This window comes from Henckelia pumila, chromosome 4 (assembly GCF_033568475.1).
Source record: "Henckelia pumila isolate YLH828 chromosome 4, ASM3356847v2, whole genome shotgun sequence".
NCBI lineage: Eukaryota > Viridiplantae > Streptophyta > Magnoliopsida > Lamiales > Gesneriaceae > Henckelia > Henckelia pumila.
The window spans coordinates 160,559,934-160,586,997 of record NC_133123.1 but is presented as its reverse complement, the minus strand read 5'-3'; the positions used below and the strand labels follow the sequence as shown (position 1 = coordinate 160,586,997).

Genomic DNA, 27,064 nt, shown 5'->3' with positions numbered 1-27,064 from the left:
AAATAAAATTATATATATATTTGCATTGTATTAAATAAAAATTATAAATATGAATTTATTTAACTTTGCAAGAGGTAAAATAATAAGATGCAAATAAAATTATGTAAGAGATACGTATCAAAATATTTTTTTTTTTTAAAAAAAGGTTGGATACATATCAATTTTATGATTTATTACCACCGAAATTATTATTTGTAATCGGAAATGCTTAAATCACCGGATAGAGACAAAATAATATCGCGATATGATTCTTTGGAATCCCTAAAATGTTTCTATTCATATAACAATACTCCAAACATTCGACTATTTGTTTATTCAATAGAATCTTTTAAAATCATATTCAACAATCAGTTCTCATCTAAAATTATTCTAGTCGTGCAATTAATTAATTTATTATTTTGGTGTAACCACGCAGCCCAAGCTCTCATTGGGCCTTAAATTTGAACCCACTTAAATAAAGCGCTCCATCTATAAAATCTCAAAAGGGTATTGAAATTAAAGCGCTCCCTTTATATAGTTGATATCATTTTGGATTCAGTAGGAAAATAAAAAAAATAAAATTGGTGGTTTTATTTTTTCATACTATCATGTTTTATGATGTAACAATGAACACCATGCACATTGAAAAATGAATGTCAGAAACTAAGCAATTTGGTTAGTGTGTGTTGACAGATATGTGATTTATGTATGGAACCACCGAAGCTTCGTCCGGGAAGGGGTGGCAGAAGGGGTGGTCGGAGTGGTGGTGGTGGTGGTGGTCGGAGTGGTGGAGCAATCACGTTTGTGAACGCGGACAAAGATGGTGATATGAGGCATCTCGCGGAAAAAGCTTTGAGATTTTACAATGATGAGGAGGTTGGAGAAGTTAATTTAGGTAGTGTTTGCAACCTTTAAAAATAAATTAAAAAAATCTCCATAATCAATCAATTATTTTTAGAGGTTGCAAACACTTCTTTAATGTATTTATAGCTCTGATTATTTATTTATTATTAATTTTTGTTACATGTTTTTTCTATTGGTTATATATAGTCGAAGAGTTTCAGGCTCGTGAAGGTTTGCAAGGTGAATCGTATGGGGCTTGGATATTACGGGCTGACTTTCAAGGCTCACGAAGATGGAAGTGAGGAGTGCCCTGTTTTTCGAGGTGTTGTTCGTGTGGTGGGTGCGGAAAAGGTCATGTCTTGTGAGATCAAGGTACCGGGACCATCTTCTTCACTATATATGTTGTTAATTTTTATCATATATATCTTCTTCTCTCTTTAATTTTGGCGGAAGAATTTTAGCATTGTAGGTTTTTTGTTGTTCACTAGGAGGATGATGATGAGATTACACTTCTGCCCAACAATGATGATTATGTTGGTTCAAAATGAGCACGCACAAGGTATGATATATATATATTTTCCAGAAAATATATATACTGTTGTAAATTTTGTGACTTGTCGCGTTTTTGTGTTGTTTTTTTTAGATGGTCTTGGCGGCCAAAGTATATCAAACAAACTGATACATCTAGCATGACGACGTTAGTATTATTTGTCTTACGTTAGTGCTATTTGTCTGTCAATTTGACTATATATTTAAAGAATAAAACTCAACGGTTAGGGTTGACCCGTCCGTCTTGAAGGAGTGTTATTCATATGAAAATTCTTATGATTTTCGATCTCTTCTCAGTTAACTAGTAACTGTAGCAGCAAATATCAAAAGTATAGAAACGTTATTGCCCACCAGAAATATTTGTCTTTAGATACCAGATATTTTGCCCTATACATAATTAAGTTCTTAAGCAATTCTCTGTAAATTTGATGAAAAATATTTCTCGTATGATTGTCAAGATGAAAAGATGGGCGTCGGCTGTTGATGGATTTGATAGCTTTATGCCAGTGGAAACTCAACCATCGATCGGTTCAAATTAGCGACACTTGCAGAAAAGATAATAATCTTAAAGGTAATGAATAATTTACATTTCGATTTTCTAAAAAGACATGTATACATGCAGTACTTCAAGAGGAGATAATCCTAAAGGTGATAATATTTTACTATTTATTATTTTTGTTTTATTTAAATTTCGTATTTGATGTTTGTCATATCATACAAGCACAAGTTTCAAATTTGATGGATGTTAATGTCGAACATTTAGATTATTAAAAGAGAATGAGTGTGAATTCAAATTAATTCTTAGCCAATATTGAGTTTCAGGGAGTGTTTTCAATCACTAAAAAAAGTGATGATTAGATTTTGGCTTAAAAAATCACTATTGTGTGTTCTTTAAACTCAGATTATGTGTTAGCTTATGCTTAATTTAATTGAAATCTAAAAGCTAGTATGATGATTATGATTTTCCAAAAGTGATTTTAGCAAAAGGTCAATGCTGAAACCATTGTAATAACTTATTTATCAAACACTACCAACTTTGATTTTTAGTTTTTCACTTTTATTTTCAAACATTACTAACTTTTGATTTTTTTCTTCACTTTTTTATAATTTATAAATTTAATTACTTCTACAAAAACATATTTTTTTGCAAACACTCCCTTAATTGATGTCGAACGGTTGGATTATTAAAAGAGAATGAGTGTATTCTCAAATTAATTCTTAGCCAGCATAGAGTTACGTTTTAGTTTCAAACTAACAAGCTAAGTCAAATTTCAAAAGTTTCATCGTTAATATTTTTGGTGAAACGAACTTATGGCATTAGCATCTTGGCTAGTCTAATTTTTTCTTCTTTTGATAAGTTAGTGAGAAAATTATTCGGATTCTCTTGCACACTCGATAACAGAGGTGAGATCAATGCAATCCACGAAGCACTGGCCTTGGGTAATGATTGGGGCTTACGAAGACTTGTGGTTTGTTTGATTGTTTCTGTCTCGTTAACATCTGTGTAAGCAATCACGGGTGGTGATGAAAATTTACAATATACGAGAGTTTGAATCAAGAAAATTCTGTTGCTTTTGAATATTGCTCATTTTGTTTCTTCTTCCACTTTTCCGATTCGGGAAAATGAAAATATTTCGGTTTGGTTGAAAAATTTGTAATTAGATATTATTTTATTAATGAGAATTACGAGTTTTTCTGTGGGAAATTTTTTTTTTTTTAATTTTATATTCATAGGTGAAAAGGTAAAAAGTTTAATATGAAAATTGAAAATATGAGCATGACAATTATTAGCGGGTAAATTTGCTAAAATTAATTTTTACAATTATTTTTTTTATTAAAATGACCAAGATCAGTGCTTTATATTATATATTAGTAATTTAACATGCGGACAACATTAAAATTTTTATGCTAAATAATATTTGGATAAAAAATCATAGAGATCATAATAAAATTAGAGTTTTTAAAATAATTTTTATGAGATATGATCATTTAAAAATTTAAACCTATAGATAAAGATAACAAAATATTTATAGGATATATTAGTTATAAATTAGAATATTTTCATAATCTGACTGATCTATCTTAAAAAAAACGATTCAATCGGTCAGATAGTTTTAACCTGACGGCCGGACTGTAAAACCGTTTATATAATATAATATAATTAATAATATATTTTAAATTTTAAAAACCTAAAAGATGTGTATAAATAGACAAAAATAATATATTTATCATAGAGATTGAAAATTAAATAACTATATAAATATATTAAAAATATAAATTATAGTTATATATTTTTTAAAAATTTATTAATTAATTAAAAAAACTCTAATATTCTTAAAATAATAGTTTTAACGAAGAAAATTACAAATAATCATGTGTATATATAATAAAATATTAAATTAATGCGTTAAAATTAAAAAAAACTAATTTTTCAACAAAAAAATATTAAAAAAATTCAGAAAACCGATTGCACCGGTTTTTCGATTGTTGACCGGTTCTGACCGATTCAACCGTTAAAACGATTTTTGGGATTATATATTTCGAACCAGACCAGTTCCCGATCGAACCGGCCAGTCCCGTTCGATTTTGAAAACATTGATACCAGATATAAATTGAATAAAACAAGTTTTTATGATAATTTTATTAAATATAAAAGGATATCTCATACTACCTATTATTATTTATTAATTATTCAAGTTGAGAATAACAACGACAATAGTATCCTGGTATGTTTCAGAATCCCTGAAGGACTCTTATTTGTACAACAATACTCCAAACACTCAGTTATTCATTCAATAAAATCATATTCAACAATGAATTCGCATCTAAAATAATTCTAGTTGTGCGAGAAACGATTAATTAATTTATTATACTGAACGGAAAATTGCACGTCGCCACGTACAATCTCTTTTTTTTTTTGTTTTTTTCCTGTGCATGCAAAGATGAGATATTCTTCCTTGAAAAAAATTAGGTATCAATCGGCGTTTGAATAATGTATTTGTTTCGATTCTATTTGTATTTTCTTGTGATTAGGTGTTTAATATAAAACGTACGTGCAGTGATGGAGAGAGGAGCGAAGAAGAAAGGGCACTCGATCTTTCTCCTGTAACCGTAGACTCTAGTACTGACTCCTCTTCCAGTGACGACTCATATTTGTCGGAATCGTTCCGTAGAGTATGAAATTTGTTCCTTTCTAGTTCATGTTATAATTGTCTCATTAATTTCTAGTTCATGTTATTGGATCTGAACGGAAACTGAAATTTTTGGTTAGTGGTATTGACAGATGTGTGATTTATGCATTGAACCACCGGAGCTTGGTCCCGATAGGGGCGGTGTAACGGCTGGTCGGAGGGGTGGTGCAGCAGTCACGTATGTGAACGCGGACAAACAAGATGATCTGAGGCATCTAGCGGAATTAGCTTTGAAATTTTACGATGACAAGGAGGTTGGACAAGTTATCGTAGATAGTGTTTGCAATCTCTAAAAATTAGCGAGAGTTGCATACACTAACCTTAATGTGTTTATAGCTTTGATTATTAAGATTTTTCTAAATATTTTGTTTCTACTTGGTTATGGTAGAAGAGTTTCAAGGTCATGAAGGTTTGCAAGGTGAATCGTGTCGGGGCTGGATATTATGGGCTGACTTTTATGGCCAAGGAAGATGGAAGTGAGGAGTGCCCTGTTTTCCGAGGTGTTGTTCGCGTGGCGGGTGGGAAAAGGGCCTTGTTTTGTGAGATCAAGGTACCGTTACCATCTTCTTCACTATGTTGTTAATTTTTATAATCATATCTTATAAGCATTTGGTTGTTTGTTTGTTCACTTAGGATGATGACGATGATGAGGTCACACTTCGGCCTGATGACGATGATTATGTCAGTTCAAAACGAGCATGTGAAAGAGAAGACGACTGCCCCCCGGTATGATATCTCCAGAAATTATATATATTCTACGTACGGTTGCTGTGACACCACCTTAGCTAGTTTGTTAACCCAAACAAATATATTTTTTGCACTATATAGTTAGGAGGTTCTTAAGCTTCTGATTAATTGCATGTTGTTTGATGAAAAATATTTCTTGAATGATTATTATGATTAAGATGAAAAGGGGATCGTCAGCTGTTGATGGATCTGATAGCTTTACACCAATGGAGACTGATCAACCATCGGTTCGAAAAAGAGAGAATCTTAAAGGTACGTGATAAATATTTTACATTTTGAGTAAAGATATGTACACACTTCAAGAAGATATAATCCTGAACCATATTTGATGTTTGTCATATCATATTATCATATAAGTAGAAGTTTCAAATTAATGATGGAGATGTACAAATTCCAGTTTTAAACACAAAAATTACGTATCTATTGGTAGGTGGATGTTATAGAAAGCACAGAGAAGAAGGTAATGAGGTAAACTCTCCACAAGAATGCTCGTGGCCTTCAGACTCAGTTGATTCCAAGTCCAATAAAACCAAGAAAGCGAAAAAAGATACTTCGTTTGAAGTTGTGGGCATGATTGCCGAATCTTTTCGAGAGTTTGTGGCATGGAAGAAGGAAGAAAGACCGAGCGGTATTGAAATATACGAAGTTGTCTCCAAGATAACCGGACTTACGAGCACCGAAAGATTTAAGGCAGTCGAAAAATTGATGGATGGTAATGTTGAACGGTTTAGATTATTAAAAGCACTTCCAGATAAGGAGAAAACAGAATGGGTGTATTATCTAATTAACTCTTAGCCAACATAGAGTTTTAGTTTCAAACTAGCAAGTCAAGTTTCCAAAGTTTCTTGTGTTGGAAAAAATGAGTTGTGTACTCATTTAAAGTTGATAAATAATTCGAACAAGTTACGAATAAATTTTATATCGCGAGTAAAATTCGTAAGAAAATTATTTCTCGACAGGGTGAATGAGAAATTAATTTAGTTTGAATTTTATCGATTTAAATATTTGATGAAAAGCGAGATATATAATATATATTATATTATATTATATTATAATATATTTTGTAATATATGTATATAATATAATATAAGTAAACCACCCGGCCACATGGCCGAGTGATTCAAATTAGTCACACGGCCTTTTGGTCGTGTGATTGAGAAGAGGTGCACCATTTCATGTGAAGTAGTGCTTGAGAAGAGTTATGTCTCTCCATCAAGACTTTTCAACATCTATAAATAAGACCCCTTATTTGCATTCAAAGCACACCATTTTCTCTTATCTCTTGTTTAATAATTATTCTAAGAATTTTTTTAAGCTTTTAGCGCTTAAGATTCGAATTACAAGACATAAAATCTTGGTTCGGATTTTTTAAGCTTTTTGCGCTTAGATTCGATCTTTAGAATTAAATTCGAGAGGTGTTTCGAATTTTAATCAAAACACTTAGATTCAAATTTTACAAGACATAAAATCTTGGGTTTGGATTTTTAAGTTGAACGAGTAAAATTCGAATATATAGCGTTCTGAACATTTCAAAGTTCGTGTGACTTTAAAATTTGTAGTGCTACTATTTTAAAGTCGATAGTCGTTGTATCTTGGGAAACGTTTTGCCAATAACCGTAAGTACCAGGGCGGGGCAATAATGTTTTAAGGAAAAAGAGTCAAACTCTTGCCTCGACTAATTTTCCTATAGCCATTTTTGTTCACCTGCATATACTCAATATATCCCAAGATTACTAGTATTTTACCTAACAATCTTAAAACATTATTTGAACCAGTTATGGCCCAAGTGCAAGAATTACAAGTGATCTTGCAAGAAATTCATGCGGAGGGAATGACTCTTAGTGACTCATTCTAAGTGGCGGCCATGATCGAAAAGTTGCCTCCTGTGTGGAAAGACTTTAAGAATTATCTCAAGCATAAACACAAAGAGATGAGTCTTGAAGACTTGATCGTGCGCCTGCGAATAGAGGAGGACAACAGGGCATCCGAAAGGAAGGCCGAAACAAGGATTGATGCAAGGGAAAATTTGATGGAACAAAATACCAGCAAAAATAGAAAGCACCAAGAAAATGGTCCAAAGAAGGGAAAAGCCAAAAAGTTCAAGGGAAATTGTTACAACTGTGGCAAACCCAACCAATTGGCTCGAGATTGCCAAGAAAATAAAGGTAATCGAAAGAAATCAAGGGACCAAGTGAACATCCCCGAAGACGATAAATTGTCAACTGACATGTCTGATCTCATGTTGTCTGCGGTTGTGTTTGAAGCCAATCTAGTGGATAATCCAAAATAATGGTTTATTGATACTGGAGCAACAAGACATGTATGTGCAGAAAAAGATATGTTCTCTACTTACTCCCCGATTAGTGGACATAAACTCTTTATGGGTAACTCAACTACGTCAAACATTGTGGGTCTAGGTAAAGTGGTGCTAAAACTGACATCCGGCAAAGTACTAACCCTTATTGATGTGCTGCATGTTCCGGACATTCGAAAGAACCTAGTATCTGGATCAGCACTTGTCAAAGCTGGATTTATACTAGTGTTTCATTCTAACAAGTTTGTATTGTCTAAGAATGATATGTTTGTAGGAAAAGGCTATATGGAGAAAAGCCTTTTCAAATTAAATGCGATGAATGTACTTAGTAATATTTGAAAGCAATAAAAGATATGCTTCTATTTACTTGGTTGAGTCGTGTGATTTATGGCATGATCATTTGGATCATGTAAATTATAATTCATTAGGTAAACTAGTAAAATTAAATTTATTGCCTTAAATTGATGTTAACAGGAAACACAAATGCGAGAATTGTGTGGAAGCTAAATTAACAAAGGCCTCATTTCCATCTGTGGAAAGAAGCACGTCGCTTTTAGAATTAATTCACACCAATTTATGTGATTTAAAGTTTGTGCAAACTAGAGGTGGAAAAAAGTATTTCATTACTTTTATTGATGATTGCACGAGGTATTGTTATGTATATCTGCTGCGAAGTAAAGATGAAGCTCTTGAAGTGTTTAAACACTATAAGAATGAGGTTGAAAATCGATTGAACAAACAAATAAAAATTATTCGTAGTGATAGATGTGGAGAATATGGAGCACCATTTGATCAATTCTGCTGTGAATGTGGTGTTATTCATCAAACTAATGCGCCTTATTCACCACAATCTAATGGTGTTGCTGAAAGGAAAAATTGCTCTCTTAAAGAAATGATGAACACAATGTTATTGAGTTTAGGATTACCACAGAACTTGTGAGGGGAAGCGATCCTTTCAGCCAACTACATTCTTAATAAAGTACCACACAAGAGTAAGGATGAAAATCCATACGAGTTGTGGAAAGGTCACAAGCCTTCCTACAAATATTTAAAATTGTGGGGGTGCTTGGCAAAGGTGGAAGTGCCAAAACCAAAGCAAGTAAAAATTGGACCAAAACAATTGATTGCATATTTATTGGATATGCAAATAATAGTAGTGCATTTTTGGTACATAAGTCTGAAATAAGTGATGTGCACGAAGGACTATTATTGAATCAAGGAATGTTGTCTTCTTTGAAGAAACGTTTCCTTGTAAAGAAAATAAAGAGGTAAGTTCTAAAAAAAAAAAGGACTTATGAAGATAAATCGATTTAAATATTTGATGAAAAGCGAGATATATAATATATATTATATTATATTATATTATATTATATTATATACATATATTACAAAATATATTATAATATAATATAATATAATAGCGAGCCGAGAGTTTGACTCTCTATCTTTAAGACAAATTTGCCCGCAGAGATGCTAACAGGTCGATCAAATTGTCTCCCAAAATAGAACGCTAATATCACTTCGATTAGCAGCACAACAAAATCGAAGAACCATGAACACTCGAAAGTGCTTTAAGAAACTCTTTATTATGAGAGTATGCAGAGGAAGAGAATGAGAAATGAGCGAGTTCAAATGGAGTCAGACGTGAGGTATTTATAGGCGTTGGAAGACTGCCTCGATGAGTTGCATCCCTTCAGACGCACTGGTTCAGTTGAAGTGGTGCACTGGTTCAGGCGAAGGGGCGCACTGAATCAAGCCGAAGAGATACACTGGTTCTGAATGGGACACAACTATGAGACACAACTCTTCAGACATGAAATTTAATTAATTTATTTATTTTCGAAAACAAAACAAATTAAATAAATTGTTATTTCATCCAAAAATTAAATATGTGTCAAAGAACCAGCCCAGCCCATGCCCACGTCCAGTCCGGTCCATGCCAAGCCGGCCGGCCGGTCGGACGGACGGCGGCGCGTGCGCGCGTGGCTAATGGTTCGAACCTAGCATAGTCTAGGTCCTCTCCCTTTAACAAAAATGGGTACCCCTTGGGACCCTAACCCATTATCTCAATTTAGGCTATATATGTAGACATTTATTGCCACATTTTACTAATGTGAGACTATGAGCATCAATGTCTCATTCACCACCTTTACTCCAACAACAATTGTCAAACAATTTTTCCAACAATCCCCCACATGAATGTGATTTATGCGAATATGTATGCATATGCTAAAACAGAGTTTCTTACGGAAAATTATTGCATGGGGAGAGGTAGCTTGCGGCTTTGAACCTTTCTTAGTGAAATACTATCGGATTTACTAGGCTGTCTAGTGAACGTGATGTCTTGAACTATTCAGCTGTTGATGTAAACCAAGACAACAGTATTCACACAATAATTTTTCTCACACTTTATTTGTTCTCACGGTTTTGTCCGTTTTGGCCCTGGACAACATCTTGGATTCTTAAGTGTTACATTGAAGCGACCCGTCTTCACACTTAAATAGGTGACCTCCTATTATATGAGTATCCTGTCATACTCTATTTCTTATAGAAATATAGGAATCATTAAAAGTTTGTTAAAACTTAACTTCACTACTTGCACAGGTTGCACTTTTATCCTAGGAATGAGAATAGAACGAAGTTCTAAGCGCACACGAACATTCATAACTTGATTTTTCCATTGAATCAAGATCTTGGGATCTCCAATCTACAAGATTGGGTTTCCGCTATGAATTATCCTTTAATTTTGTAGGTTTTAATCCCATTCCTCTTGATAAGCAGTTTACTTGATCTCTCCCTAAACCTTTTGTCAACGGATCCGCTAAGTTATCTTTTGATTTTACATAATCAACTGCGATAACCCCATTTGAGATCAACTGCCTAATGGTATTATGTCTTCGACGTATGTGTCTTGACTTACCATTATACATACTACTTTGTGCCCTACCTATAGCCGACTGACTATCGCAATGTATCATAATTGCTGGCACTGGTTTCATCCAATACGGAATATCTTCTAGGAAATTACGAAGCCATTCCGCTTCTTCTCCCGCTTTGTCTAAAGCTGTGAACTTCGATTCCATAGTTGAACGAGCTATACACGTTTTCTTAGAGGATTTCCACGACACAGCTCCTCCACCGATGGTGAACACATATCCACTTGTGGACTTTGAGTCTTTTGTGTCTGAAATCCAATTTGCATCACAATATCCTTCAAGTACAGAAGGATATGATGCATAATGTAATCCATAGTCTATTGAATACTTTAAGTATTTAAATACTCTTTCCAATGCTTTCCAATGATCATGACTAGGATTACTTGTGAATCTACTCAATTTATTTATTGAGTAAGCAATATCAGGACGAGTACAATTTGAAATATACATTAAACTTCCAATAATCCTTGCATATTGCTGTTGAGATACAGGTTCACCACGATTTTTAGATAAATGTAAATTTAAATCCACGGGTGATCTTACCGGCGTAACATCATACACATTGAATTTCCTAAGTACTTTCTCAATATAATGAGATTGTGTTAGGGTAATTTCTTCAGACGTTTTGTCAATCTTAATTCCTAAGATAACGTCTGATTTTCCCATATCTTTCATGTCAAAATGTCTTGTCAACATTTTCTTAGTTTTCATGATGATATCATGATTACTACCTATTATGAGCATGTCGTCTACATATAGACAAACAATTATATATGAGTCATGTGTGTCTTTTATATAAACACATTTATCACACTCATTAATCTTGAATCCATTTGACATCATTGTTTTGTCAAACTTTTCATGCCATTGTTTAGGAGCCTGTTTTAGCCCATACAATGATTTAATGAGTCGACACAATTTCCTTTCTTGACCGGGAGCAATGAATCCTTCAGGTTGTGCCATATATATTTCTTCCTCTAACTCACCATTTAAAAAGGCCGTTTTAACATCCATTTGATGAATTTCGAGATTATTTAAAGCAACAATTGATATAAGTACTCGAATAGACGTTATTCTCGTAACAGGTGAATATGTGTTGAAGAAATCCAACCTTTCTTTTTGTCTAAATCATTTGGCCACTAACCTTGCTTTGTATTTTTCCACCGTTCCATCAGCTTTGTATTTCCTTTTTAAGATCCATTTGCATCCTAAAGGTTTGCTTCCCGGTGGGAGATCTACTAACTCCCAAGTATGATTTTGCATGATGGAATCTATTTCGCTTTTTATGGCCTCTTTCCAAAGTGGAGCATCAGGACTGAACAGCGCTTCACTTAAAGTCCTTGGATCATTTTCTATAGCATAACTAAAAAAATCAGGACCAAATGTTTTAGCTATCTTAGCTCTTTTGCTACGCCTTGGTTCTTCATTTTCATGAGTTTTCTCATTTGTGGATTCATGACCTCTTTTAATAGAGCTCTTTTCTTTTCCTTTCTTACAAGGAAAGACGTTCTCAAAAAATGCAGCATTCCTTGATTCAATAATCGTATTTTCATGTATATCAGGAATCACTGACTTGTGCACTAGGAATCTATATGCACTACTATTGTTTGCATATCCAATGAAGATGCAATCTACAGTCTTAGGTCCAATCTTCACTTGTTTTGGCTTTGGTATTTCTACTTTTGTCAAAAACCCCCACACTTTCAAGTATTTGTATGAGGGCTTATGTCCTTTCCACAATTCGTAAGGAGTTTCATTCTTCTTTTTATGTGGAATTTTGTTAAGAATATGATTTTCCGAAAGTATTGCTCCCCCCCACAAGTTTTGGGGTAATCCAGAACTTATTATCATGGCATTCATCATCTCCAATCTATATGCACTACTGTTGTTTGCATATCCAATGAAGATGCAATCTACAGTCTTAGGTCCAATATTCACTTGTTTTGGCTTTGGTATTTCTACTTTCGCCAAACACCCCCACACTTTCAAGTATTTGTATGAGGGCTTATGTCCTTTCCACAATTCGTAAGGAGTTTCATTCTTCTTTTTATGTGGAATTTTGTTAAGAATATGATTTGCTGAAAGTATTGCTTCCCCCCACAAGTTTTGGGATAATCGAGAACTTATTATCACGACATTCATCATCTCTTTAAGAGTACGGTTTTTTCTTTCCGCAACACCATTAGATTGTGGTGAATAAGGAGTAGTTGTTTGATGAATAATGCCAGATTCATTGCAAAATTCTTCAAACGGAGCAACATATTCACCTCCTCTATCACTACAAATTTTCTTGATTCGTTTGCATAATTGATTTTCAACTTCATTCTTATAGATCTTAAATGCTTCAAGAGCTTCATCTTTGCTTCTTAAAAGAAACACATAACAGAATCTTGTGCAATCATATATGAATGTAATAAAGTACTTTTTCCCACCTCTAGTTTGTACAAACTTTAAATCACAAATATCGGTGTGAATTAGTTCTAGAGGTATTGTACTTCTTTCCACTGTGTGAAAAGGTACTTTAGTTAATTTAGCTTCAACACATACTTCACATTTGTAGTTTGAATCAATCTTAGTCCTTGGAATAAGATTTAATTTTCCAAGTTTTCTCAAAGTGTTGAAGTTAACATGCCCTAGTCTAGTATGCCATAAATTAGAACATTCTACCAAGTAATTCAAAGCATTAACTTTATTACTTTCAAGATCACGAAGTACAGTCATTACATTCATCTTGAACAGTCCCTTTTCTATATATCCTTTTCCTAGGAACTGTCCATTTTTCATGATTACAACTTTTCCAGCTTCAAAAACTATTCTAAATCCGGCCTTAACCAGCCTAGAACCGGATACAAGATTCTTCCTTATGTTCGGAACATGAAGGACATCAATAAGAGTAAGCTCTTTTCCCGAAGTCATCTTGATCACCACTTTGCCTAAGCCAACGATCTTAAAAGTCGCATTGTTACCCATATAGAGCTCTCTTCCACTTATAGGAGTATACTTTGAGAATAACTCCTTGTCAGCACAGACATGTCGCTTCGCTCCAGTGTCGATATACCATTCTCTAGGATGATCAACCATGTTAGCCTCGAAGACTACTGCTGACAGATCTATCTCAGACAAGTTTAAGACAAATTTGTTGTTATCATGGCTGCTGTTCCACCGACTCCAGTTATGCCAACCTCACCACCACCCCCTGTCACGCCGCCGCCTATTACACCGGCTGTTGTCACGGCCCCTGCTGCTTCTAATGCGCATGCCGAGAGACCTGAGAAGTTCTCTGGTACTGAATTCAAGACATGGCAGCAGAAGATGTTGTTTTACCTTACTACACTTCATCTTGCGAGGTTCTTGAAGGAAGTGGTTGCTGTTCCAGCACCAAATGTTGACATACAAGCAAGATCTGCTTTTGATGCATGGTCTCACAGCGACTTCTTGTGCCGGAACTACATTCTGAATGGGTTGGATAATACGTTGTATAGCGTATACTCTGAAACCAAGACTGCTAAGGAATTGTGGGATTCCTTGGAGAAAAAGTACAAGACCGAGGATGCTGGCACAAAGAAGTTTGTAGTCGGAAAGTTTCTCGAATTCAAGATGGTTGACACCAAGACGGTGATTAGCCAAGTGCAAGAGTTCCAAATCATTCTTCATGACATAATGGCTGAAGGGATGATGATCAGTGAATCTTTCCAAGTTGTTGCGCTGATCGAAAAGCTACCGCCTTTATGGAAGGAGTTTAAAAACTATTTGAAGCACAAACGCAAGGAAATGAGGCTCGAAGACTTGATCGTCAGGCTGCGAATTGAGGAAGACAATCACAAAGCGGAGATCAAAGGTGGTAAGATGCTAATGGAAGCAAAGGCAAACCTGGTGGAGCCAAATGCTACGAAGAAAAGGAAACATTTTGGCAAAGATGTGAAGCAGGGAAAACACAAGAAGTGGAAAGGAACATGTTGGAACTGTGGGAAGACGAACCACAAGGCCAAGGATTATCGCTTACCGGAACATGAAGGACATCAATAAGAGTAAGCTCTTTTCCCGAAGTCATCTTGATCACGACTTTGCCTAAGCCAACGATCTTAGAAGTCACATTGTTACCCATATAGAGCTCTCTTCCACTTATAGGAGTATACTTTGAGAATAACTCCTTGTCAGCACAGACATGTCGCGTCGCTCCAGTGTCGATATACCATTCTCTAGGATGATCAACCATGTTAGCCTCGAAGACTACTGCTGACAGATCTATCTCAGACAAGTCAATAGGCACAGATTTGTGTTGGACAACATTTGCCCGGTACTGATTGTCCTTCTTTGGTAAGCGACAATCCTTGGCCTTGTGGTTTGTCTTCCCACAGTTCCAATATGTTCCTTTCCACTTCTTGTGCTTTCCCTGCTTCATATCTTTCCCAAAATGTTTCCTTTTCTTCGTAGCGTTTGGCTCCACCAGGTTTTCCTTTGCTTCTATTGGCATCTTACCACCTTTGATCTCTATTTTGCGATTGTCTTCCTCAATTCGCAGCCTGACGATCAAGTCTTCGAGCACCATTTCCTTGCGTTTGTGCTTCAAATAGTTTTTAAACTCCTTCCATAAAGGCGACATCTTTTCGATCAGCGCAGCAACTTGGAAAGATTCATTGATCATCATCCCTTCAGCTATTATGTCATGAAGAATGATTTGGAACTCTTGCACTTGGCTAATCACCGTCTTGGTATCAACCATCTTGAATTCGAGAAACTTTCCGACTACAAATTTCTTTGTGCCAGCATCCTCGGTCTGGTACTTTTTCTCCAAGGAATCCCACAATTCCTTAGCAGTCTTGGTTGCAGAGTATACACTATACAACGTATTATCCAATCCATTCAGAATGTAGTTCCGGCACAAGAAGTCGCTGTGAGACCATGCATCAAAAGCAGATCTTGCTTGTGTGTCAACATTTGGTGCTGGAACAGCAACCACTTCCTTCAAGAACCTCGCAAGATGAAGTGTAGTAAGGTAAAACAACATCTTCTGCTGCCATGTCTTGAAGTCAGTACCGAAAAACTTCTCAGGTCTCTAGGTATGCGCATTAGAAGCAGCAGGGGCCGTGACAACAACCGGTGTAACAGGCGGTGGCGTGACAGGGGGTGGTGGTGGGGTTGGCGTAACTGGAGTCGGTGGAACAGCAGCCATGATAACAACAAAATTTTTCTTAAACTTGTTATCACCCTTTGATCAGTATGCACGCAACAACACAGTATATAGCAAGCCGAGAGTTTGACTCTCTATCTTTAAGACAAATTTGCCTGCAGAGATGCTAACAGGTCGATCAAATTGTCTCCCAAGATAGAACGCTAATATCACTTTGATTAGTAGCACAACAAAATCTAAGAACCACGAACACTCGAAAGTGCTTTAAGAAACTCTTTATTATGAGAGTATGCAGAGGAAGAGAATGAGAAATGAGCGAGTTCAAATGGAGTCAGACGTGAGGTATTTATAGGCGTTGGAAGACTGCCTCGATGAGTTGCATCACTTCAGACGCACTGGTTTAGTTGAAGTGGTGCACTGGTTCAGGCGAAGGGGCGCACTGATTCAAGCCGAAGAGACACACTGGTTCTGAATGGGACACAACTCTTTAGACATGAAATTTAATTAATTTATTTATTTTCGAAAACAAAACAAATTAAATAAATTGTTATTTCATCCAAAAATTAAATATGTGTCAAAGAACCAGCCCACGCCCACGTCCGGTCCGGTCCGTGCCGAGCCAGCCGGTCGGACGAACGGCGGCGCGCGCGCGTGTGGCTAATGGTTCGAACCTAGCATAGTCTAGGTCCGCTCCCTTTAACAAACATGGGTACCCCTTGGGACTCCAACCCATTGTCTCAATTTAGGCTATATATGTAGACATTTATTGCCACATTTTACCAATGTGGGACTATGAGCATCAATGTCTCATTCACCACCTTTACTCCAACAACAATTGTCAAACAATTTTTCCAACAATCCCCCACATGAATGTGATTTATGCGAATATGTATGCATATGCTAAAACAGAGTTTCTTACGAAAAATTATTGCATGGGGAGAGGTAGCTTGCGGCTTTGAACCTTCCTTAGTGAAATACTATCGGATTTACTAGACTGTCTAGTGAACGTGATGTCTTGAACTATTCAGCATAGCCACATGCATTAATTTTCATTCATGTGGGGGATTGTTGGAAAAAATGAGTTGTGTACTCATTTAAAATTGATAAATAATTCGAACAAGTTACGAACGAATTTTATATCGCGAGTAAAATTCGTAAGAAAATTATTTCTCGATAGGGTGAATGCGAAATTAATTTAGTTTGAATTTTATCGATTTAAATATTTGATGAAAAACGAGATATATAATATATATTATATTATATTATAATATATTTTGTAATATATGTATATAATATAATATAAGTAAACCACCCGGCCACATGGCCGAGTGATTCAAATTAGTCACACGGCCTTTTGGTCGTGTGATTGAGAAGAGGTGCACCACTTCATGTGAAGTGGTGCTTGGGAAGAGTTATGTCTCTCCATCAAGGCTTTTCAACATTTATAAATAAGACCCTTTATTTGCATTCAAAGCACACTATTTTCTCTTGTCTCTTGTTTAATAATTCTTCTGCGAATTTTTTTAAGCTTTTAGCGCTTAAGATTCGAATTACAAGACATAAAATCTTGGTTCGGATTTTCTAAGCTTTTTGCGCTTAGATTCGATCTTTAGAATTAAATTCGAGAGGTGTTTCGAATTTTAATCATAACACTTAGATTCAAATTTTACAAGACATAAAATCTTGGGTTTGGATTTTTAAGTTGGACGAGTAAAATTTGAATTTATAGCGTTCTGAACATTTCAAAGTTCGTGTGAGTTGTGACTTTAAAATTTGTAGTGCTACTATTTTAAAGTCGATAGTCGTTGTATCTTGGGAAACGTTTTGCCAATAGCCGTTAGCACCGGAGCGGGACAATAATGTTTTAAGGAAAAAGAGTCAAACTCTTGCCTCGACTAATTTTCCTATAGCCATTTTTGTTCACCCGCATATACTCAATATATCCCAAGATTACTAGTATTTTACCCAATATCTTGTTAATACTTTTGGTAAAACACACGTTTATGATGTTAATATCTTTACTAGTCTAATTTTGCTTATGTCTTATTCATTTAATTTGGACTAGCCATTTGTAGAAATAAACAAGCACTTTTTTTTTTATTTTTTTTTATAACTAAACCACATTTTAAATTAATGGATTCAAAATTCATTTTGAAAATTTCTTGTTCATCCAAACAAAAAGGATTTCACAAAGTATCGAATTTCAAAACTCTTGTATTTGAATCATTCCATAAAATCCAAATCATTCGATCTGACCGCAACCTAATAAAATAAGCGATAATTAAATCAATTAAGTGAAGTTAAGTTAGTTAGGACCAGGGCTACATAATCGATCCAGTTATCAGTTCCACCTACTATTCAACTTAATTCAAGGCAAAATCCATATCTATTAGTCCATTTCTAGAGTTAATAAAACTATTTAAACCTAAATTTTTAATTAAGTTTAATAAGATTTAAAAACATTCAATCATAGTTATTTTGTTTGAGATTCTTTCTTATAATATTTCATAATTCCTAGCTTATTGGGTATTTTGTTTCCTTTTTGCCAAGATTACCATATGTTTTGCATTTTGTTTTTGAAGGTAATATGTTTTGCATATCTATTGCTGTAGCCTGTAGACTTGATTTCAAATGCAATTCCTATCACAAATCCAAATCTATCAATACAAATAATACTCAACCGAAGAGCTAAATTTTTTGGATTATTCTATGCTACACCTGGGGTACTTCTCCCCCAATTATATGATCAAATATCAAACATTGGATAATCAAGATATATGTCAATTTCCATAAAAATATATGGGAACCACGTGATCTAATGATATTGAAATAGGAGGAGAAACACTCCCGGTGTAGCATAGACTAACTCGAAATTATCATGTCCAATACAAAAAAGGAAAAAAGATACTCTGCTGTGGAGAGAAAACAACATTGGTGATGTGCATTGAAATAACTTTGATTTACAATATTCCATGTGTGTAATTAATTAAATATATTATTTTTTAATAATGTGATATGAATTAGAAAAGCTATTTCAATGCACAATTTGTTTTTTTTTTCTATCTCCACAACAGAGGATCCAGAGCCAAAATAAAATGGAGTTAACATTTATTTATTTATTTCCGACAATAGGTTAGAATATATCTATACTATACTATCTGTAGATATTGGCTCACCAATGTGTGGTTATGCATTAACCAAGAGGATACACCAGAATGTCTAGGGAGTTGCTGCAGGTGATCAAGACTCATTGGTTTGTTGGTAACTGCTTATAACCGACGGATAAGCAGTGTACCACCTGGAATAATGTAGCAACTTCGGTTGGCTCAAGATATATAGGGTGACAGACTATTTTGAGATATAGATAGATAGACTCGGTTGTATTGTTGCTCTCTACACTTTGGAATGGAGTTGTAAAACTGCATTCTCTGTAACTCTGTAAACTTGTTCTTGGTTATAGTGAAAGATCTCTATGAAGGTCAAGAAGTGGATGTAGGATTTATCCGAACCACTATAAACTCTTGGTGTTGATTGTGTTCTTCTCATGGTGTTTATTATTCTTGCATGTGTGATCGAATATCGAGTGTGATTCTTGTAAACAAAGAGTGATTGTGTGCCGTGAATCACAACAAACTGGTATCAAAGCATTGGTTACGATCATCAATGGGTTCAACAAAGTTTGATATAGAGAAATTCACCGGGAAAAATGATTTCGGATTGTGGCGCTTGAAAATGAGAGCCCTACTGGTTCAACAAGGCACGGATGAGGCATTTCTTGGGGAAGAAAGGATGGCAGATTCTCTAAAAGAACCAGAGAAGAAAACCATTTTGGCAAAAGCCAAAGTGCACTTATCTTGAGTCTTGGAGATAGAGTTCTGAGGGAAGTTTCGAAGGAGACAAGTGCTGCTGCGATTTGGATCAAGCTGGAGAGTTTGTACATGACAAAGTCCTTGGCAAATCGTCTCTTCTTGAAACAGAAACTATATACCTTCAAGATTCCAATCGGAAAGGAAATCGAAGATCATGTAGATGACTTTAACAAGATCATCTTAGATCTGGAGAACATTGATATCAAAATCGAGGATGAAGATCAGGCACTTCTCTTGTTACGATCTCTTCCAGACTCTTATGAACAATTAAGGGATACAATGATATATGGAAGAGAGGCTCTAACACTTGAAGAGGTACATGCTGCGCTAATGTCGAAAGAACTCAATAAGAAATCAGAGTTGGTGAATGGAAATTCAACAGAGGGCCTATTTGTAAGGGGCCGCACTGAAAAGAAAGATTACAAGAACAAGGATAGGCCTTGGTTCAGGTCTAAGTCAAGAACCAAAAGGAATGGTTTTCTTTGTCACAAAGAGGGACATTTCAAGAGGGAATGTCCAGAACTCAAGAGAAAGAACAAGGACAAAGAAGTAGAATCTGGAGATGTTGCAATTGCAACAGATGGTTATGAAAGTGCAGATGTTCTTTCAGTTACAACAGAGAAATCTGAGAAAGAATGGATTCTAGATTCAGGATGTTCTTTCCATATGAGCCCAAATAAACACTGGTTTTGTGACCTCATTAAAGGAGATGGTGGACAGGTTCTCATGGGAAACAATGTGGCTTGTAAATTAGAAGGTGTAGGGTTAATCAAGCTCAAACTTGTAGATGGTACAGTGAAAGTCCTTACTAATGTAAGGTTTGTTCCAGGAATAAAGAGAAATTTAATCTCTTTAGGGATGCTTGATCAACAAGGATACACTTTCAAAGCCAAATATGGACTGCTCACTATATCGAAAGGGGCTTTGGTGTTCATGAAAGGATTAAGGCATAATGGATTATACACTTTGCAAGGCACAACTCACCAAAATTCTAATGCTCTCTCAGTTTCACCTACTGATGACAGAACTAGACTCTGGCACTTGAGGCTAGGACATATAAGTGAAAGAGGATTGAGTGAGCTATGTAAGCAAGGAATTTTTGGAAATGATCAAATCAGTAAACTTGAGTTTTGCGAGCACTGTGTACTGGGAAAACAAACAAGACTCAAGTTTAATAAAGCAATCCATAGAACTAAGGGCACACTTGATTATATCCATTCAGATGTTTGGGGGCCATCAAGAACTGCCACACATGGTGGATCTAGATATTTCATAATATTCATAGACGATTACTCTCGAAGGGTGTGGCTATACTTGATGAAACACAAGAATGAGGCCCTAAGTAAATTCATAGAATGGAAATCCTTGGTTGAGAATCAAACCAGCAGGAGAATCAAGCGTCTTAGAACTGATAATGGACTGGAATTCTTGGATCATAAGTTTACTGATCTGTGCAAGAAGAATGGGATTGCTAGGCAACTCACGGTGAGGCATACTTCTCAACAGAATGGTCTTGCAGAGCGAATGAATCGAACCTTACTGGAGAGAGTAAGATGCATGCTATCATGTGCTAAACTTCCTGCATCTTTCTGGGGAGAAGCTGTAAACACTGCATGCTATCTAGTTAATAGATCCCCCTCAACAACACTCAATTTTAGAACTCCTATGGAAGCATGGTCAGGAGAATTGGCTAGATATGAACACCTAAGGATATTTGGATGCACTGCATACATGCATGTTTCGAGTGGAAAGTTGGAACCAAGAGCTAAGAAGGGAATCTTCTTAGGTTATCCTGAAGGAACCAAAGGTTACAGGATTTGGATCCAAGAGAATGGTGCTGGAAAATGCATCATCAGCAGGGATGTTACATTCAATGAGGACAGTTTCTTACAAACTGTGGAGACTTCAGATTTAAATGAAACTAAAGCTGAACAGAGTGATGAAGTTCAAGTTGAGGTGGAGCCTAGTGAGCAAACCACTGACACATCAGATAACTTGGAAAGTTATAAATTGGCTCGAGACAGGGCTAGAAGGGAAATAAAACCACCAAACAGGTTTGGTTATGCAGATTTAATTTCCTATGCTTTAAGTGCAGCAGAAATGTTAAATGATGAAGAACCACAGTCCTATAAAGAAGCAATATCCTGTAAGGAAAGGGATTATTGGCAATCTGCTATGCATGATGAGTTGGATTCATTGTATAAGAATGAAACATGGGATCTGGTGGAGCTTCCTAAAGGTAAAAGGACAGTGGGGTGCAAGTGGATTTACAAGAAAAAGGAAGGTATTCCATGAGTAGAAAAAGCAAGGTACAAGGCAAGGTTGGTAGCAAAGGGGTTTACACAAAAGGAAGGATTGGATTTTAATGAAATATTCTCCCCAGTTGTGAAACATACCTCTATAAGAATATTGTTGTCCATAACAACTAATCAAGACTTAGAACTTGAGCAAATGGATGTAAAAACAGCTTTTTTACATGACCATCTTGAGGAAACAATATTCATGAAACAACCGGAAGGATTTGTCATTCCTGGGAAAGAACACATGGTGTGTCAACTTAAGAAATCTCTTTATGGTCTCAAGCAATCTCCGAGGCAGTGGTATAAAAGATTTGACAGCTTCATGTTAGAGAAGGAATTCAACAGGAGCAGCTTTGACACATGTGTTTACTTCAAAAGAATATCAGAAAACTGCATGATCTACTTGTTATTATATGTAGATGACATGCTTATTGCTTGTAAAGAAAGAGATAAAATCATGGAGCTTAAGGGTCTGTTGCAAAGAGAATTTGACATGAAGGATCTTGGCCCTGCTAAAAGAGTTCTGGGAATGGACATACTCAGGGACATATACAAAGGAATAATGTATATCTCACAGCAAGATTACATTAGAAAAGTTATTAAGAAGTTTAGAATGGAGGATTCCAAACCAGTAAGGACTCCACTGGCTCCTCATTTTAGATTGTCTACTGAACAATGCCCAAAGAATGATGAAGAGCAGGGATACATGAACAAGGTCCCATACTCTAGTGCAACTGGAAGCCTTATGTATGCCATGGTGTGTACACGTCCTGATTTATCTCAAGCTACCAGCTTGGTTAGTAGATTTATGGCAAAGACAGGAGCTGAACATTGGAATGCTGTGAAGTGGATTCTAAGGTATATGAAAGGAGCAGCATCATTAGGATTGGTGTTTGGAACTGATAGAGAAATGGGTGATACACTGGTGGGGTTCGTGGATGCAGACTTTGCTGGTGATCTTGATAAAAGGAGATCAACCACTGGATACATCTTCACTTATGGTGGAAACACAATCAGTTGGAAAGCAACACTACAACCTATTGTTGCTCTATCAACCACAGAATCGGAGTATGTTGCTGCAACTGAGGCAGTAAAAGAAGCCATTTGGCTGCAAGGGATCCTAAGTGAACTGCAAAATAAAAGTATGGAAGCTACTGTATTTAGTGACAGCCAAAGTGCTTTGCATCTAACCAAAAACCCGATGCACCACGAGAGGACTAAACACATTGATATAAGGATGCATTTTATTAGAAATGTGGTGGAGCAGGGGAAAGTGAGGATGGAAAAGATCTCAACTTTGGACAACCCCGCAGACATGCTGACAAAAGCACTTCCTGGTGTCAAGTTTAAGTATTGTTTAGACTTGGTTAACATTGGGAATTTGGATTCTTTCACAAAGTAAAGGGCTTTGATGGACCTGAGAGATCATCGGTGAACCAAGGTGGAGATTTGTAGATGTTGGCTCACCAATGTGTGGATATGCATTAACAAAGAGGATACACCAGAATGTCTAGGGAGTTGCTGCAGGTGATCAAAACTCATTGGTTTGTTGGTAACTGCTTATAACCGACGGATAAGCAGTGTACCAGCTGGAATAATGTAGCAACTTCGGTTGGCTCAAGATATATAGGGTGACAGACTATTTTGAGATATAGATAGATAGACTCGGTTGTATTGTTGCTCTCTACACTTTGGAATTGAGTTGTAAAACTGCATTCTCTGTAACTCTGTAAACTTGTTCTTGGTTATAGTGAAAGATCTCTATGAAGGTCAAGAAGTGGATGTAGGATTTATCCGAACCACTATAAACTCTTGGTGTTGATTGTGTTCTTCTCATGGTGTTTATTATTATTGCATGTGTGATCGAATATCGAGTGTCATTCTTGTAAACAAAGAGTGATTGTGTGCCGTGAATCACAACACTATCTTATAAAGAATCAAACTCTAGAGAATTGTCTCGTCTTTCTTCCTATCCACTTTCCAAAAACTCTTCCTTCTCACTCCAAAATTCTTGAAAAGAGGAGAATATATAGGTATTCGACCCACATTTTACACCACCAGAATCAACCGTGGAGCCATATCCGAGATCATTAATTTTTACTGCAGCAAGACATTTAAAACATACATCATATGATCATAAAAAAAGCACTTTATAAGCATATCAAGAAAGTCTCAATATCAAATAATATCTGATCATATGATAAAGGGTGGCCATTCAACGGATCGAAATCCATCATATGATCACATGAAATAACAAAGGAAAGAACACATCGAAGGAAGAAACGTCCATGAAACATCTAACACCCCATTATTTGGGGCAAGGAATGCAAAACTAGATCGTGCCCATTTACAACTAATAAGACCATCTTAAAGCAACATCATGAAGATACACAACTAGCTAGTAACAAAATCTACTAGCGGAACCATAGTAGTATAACAACGTATCCAGAATAAATATCATATATTAACTTTATATGTTTTTTACAATAGAACTCTCCTAAATTTCATGCTTTGAAAATAATGAATAATATTTTACACATAAGGTACCAAACAATTATTTGATCATCTTTCAGCCGATTACAAAGTGATGTTTTAATAATTTTCAATACTAAAAAAACGCTCTCTACAATTGCAGTTACAACGGATATATAACAATGTCAATTTTCAAAGTAAATATATCTAATGAAATAATTGATGTTTTTTCTATTAAACGATCTTTTAAACAATCTTGCTAATTTCTGCGAAATCAAAAAATTGATTGATACTTTATATCTCTAATAAAGGTATGATGTTGATGCTCAAGATGCGCTAACTCTATTAAAGAGAAATCAGATGATAAAACTAAGCAAATTGAAATAATTTTTCTTATCATAAGTAAAAAAAAAATGAATTTGATAGATCAAAACATGCTATACATGACAAAAAATTTGTGTTCATCCAGATAAAGAGATATATGTTTAAATCTCTGAAAATCTGTTACTTCATAATATCTTTTAAAATGATATTAGTTAAGATGATCTTTTTTCAATGATAGTCAAGATGGATATGACTCTTCTGTTATTGAGGAGGAGGTTGCACAATTAAAATTGGAAAATGCTAAAGGTACAACAAATATCTTATACAACGATATTTACAACAATAATATCGTGAGATTTTGCTATCGCGAGATTTTGTATTTAATGTATCGCGACATTTTGATAAATAAAATTCTTGTATTGAATTTTTTATCTTGTAAGATTTGATGTACAAATTTTATTGTACATTTAGCACCACTCATTAAAATTTGTATTTTAAAAAGATATTATATATATATTACTAAATTTTTTAGAATTTCAGGAGCGACGGTCGCCTACTTTCGGGACCATGTAGCTCCGCCACGGGTATAACTCTTTGGAGATCACATGAATTAAATAACAAAGGGAAGGACAAAAAGAACACTAGTAGAAAAATCGCATAAAACTTCGGTTAATAACCGAAGTCGTAGGACCCTTTTTTACCGAAGTAGTGTCACGTGAAGTAATAGGGTATTTTTTTACTTAGTTTAATCGCCGAAGTCTTACACGTTAAATTACCGAAGTCTTTGGTCATTTTTTGGAGGCAAAATTGGACCGATGCCGAAGTAAAAACATATATTTTACTTCGGTCATTTCATAATTTACGAAGTCAAAAATATACTTATACTTCGGTAGTTAATGAATTTAATGAAGTAAAAACTATGATTATACTTCGGTTTTTATACGAAGTGAAGTTTATGTTTTACTTCGGTAATTTTTTTTATTACCGAAGTAAAATCCAATCTTCTACTTCGCTTATTACTGAAATTGCTGAAGCCATAGAATAGCTTTTACTTCATCAATTTCGTTAACAGACGAAGTGATATAATATCTTTTACTTCGTTAATTTTCTATATTACCGCAGTAAAATGCTTTTTTCTACTTTGTCTATTAATGAAATTGCTGAAGTAATAAAATTTGTTTTACCTCGGTATTTTGATTAAAATACGAAGTAGAAGATAACGATTTACTTCGTTTATTCTAAAATTGCCGAAGCAATAGAACACATTTTCTAAATTAAAATTTAGATACAATAATGCCTTAAATATATTTTTGAAACTTAAAAATACACTAATATTAATAAATCCATCCCAAAACGACACATACATAAATCAACAAGTACTCTATCCACCAAAATAACCCGAAATTAGATGCACATATCCACACATATTTTCTCAAAACTATACGTGTACACATCCACACGTATTTCCTCAAAAAGAAGTATCATCCCAATTTCAAATGACATATTCAACTACCTAAACATGTACACATCCACACGTATTCCTCAAAACAAAATATTATCCCAATTTGAAATGACATATTCAACCACCTACATGCGAGTAGAAAAATTCACTCCATTCACTTCTAACTTCATCAAATTTTTCTTGGCTGTACGCCTTATTCTTGACGCATCCTGCAAACTGAAATTCAAAAAAAGATAGGAATGCCACGGTAAACCAACAAGGCAACTAGTTGCAAACTGAAATCCAAAAAAAGAATAAGCAACAACCTATTTGGTATGCATGCTGACATGTATGATCAGCTTAATTGTTATGGGTTTTAAAACTTGCCACAAAAAATGTTGTTCAATAATACCTTTGCTGCCAAGATCAGTTCTCAACAATTAAAATTTTGGGGATACCAGAATTCAGCAGACTTGTGTTAGCATATGATGCCCAATTTATCAAGCCAAGCCAAGCCAAGCCAAGCCAAATACAATAAATACACTGTTGAAATTAAATGATTATATTGACACTTTAAAATAGATTTGTTCAAAATATAAACAGATTCTTAGCAGATTGTGTTAGCATGCTGACACTTTAAAATAGATTTGTTCAATCCATATGCATGCTGACACTGTTGTTCAAGATCCTCTTTGCTGCCAAGATCGATTCTTAGCAGATTGTGTTAGCATATGATGCCCAATTTATCAAGCCAAGCCAAAAATAAAATGTAAAACCTAGAGAAATCTGCAGCTACTCATGACCATACTTGATTTGAGTCGGTAATGGACATGGTATATGAGTCTGACATTAAAATCAACTGATAATCTAAATTGCAAAAAATTTCAAATGCAAAACTTACATACAATCTAGAAACTAAAAATGAAAAATAACAACCTCGTCATAGCCAAGGATTCTCAAACATCGAA

At 35.2% G+C, this 27,064-nt stretch overlaps 4 protein-coding genes across 4 annotated transcripts; 3 read left to right on the top strand and 1 right to left on the bottom strand.

The window, feature by feature from the left end:
• Positions 1 to 687: 687 nt before the first annotated feature.
• Positions 688 to 1,430, top strand: LOC140862228 (uncharacterized). Its single transcript, XM_073265235.1, has 3 exons — positions 688 to 855; positions 1,030 to 1,194; positions 1,311 to 1,430. The coding sequence occupies exons 1-3, from the start codon at positions 688 to 690 to the stop codon at positions 1,368 to 1,370; spliced, it is 393 nt and encodes a 130-aa protein (XP_073121336.1). The 3' UTR covers positions 1,371 to 1,430.
• A 3,009-nt stretch (positions 1,431 to 4,439) lies between these two features.
• Positions 4,440 to 6,104, top strand: LOC140862227 (uncharacterized). The gene is made up of 6 exons (XM_073265234.1): positions 4,440 to 4,545; positions 4,655 to 4,816; positions 4,951 to 5,112; positions 5,196 to 5,288; positions 5,468 to 5,561; positions 5,740 to 6,104. Exons 2-6 carry the CDS (start codon positions 4,655 to 4,657, stop codon positions 6,102 to 6,104), a joined length of 876 nt encoding a protein of 291 aa, XP_073121335.1. The 5' UTR covers positions 4,440 to 4,545.
• A 7,602-nt stretch (positions 6,105 to 13,706) lies between these two features.
• On the top strand, positions 13,707 to 14,585 carry LOC140862226 (uncharacterized). The gene has a single exon (XM_073265233.1). The coding sequence runs from the start codon at positions 13,707 to 13,709 to the stop codon at positions 14,583 to 14,585; it is 879 nt and encodes a 292-aa protein (XP_073121334.1).
• A 30-nt stretch (positions 14,586 to 14,615) lies between these two features.
• On the bottom strand, positions 14,616 to 15,732 carry LOC140862225 (uncharacterized). Its single transcript, XM_073265232.1, has 3 exons — positions 15,658 to 15,732; positions 14,725 to 15,615; positions 14,616 to 14,627 (listed from the first exon to the last, which is right to left on the bottom strand). Exons 1-3 carry the CDS (start codon positions 15,730 to 15,732, stop codon positions 14,616 to 14,618), a joined length of 978 nt encoding a protein of 325 aa, XP_073121333.1.
• Positions 15,733 to 27,064: the final 11,332 nt, after the last annotated feature.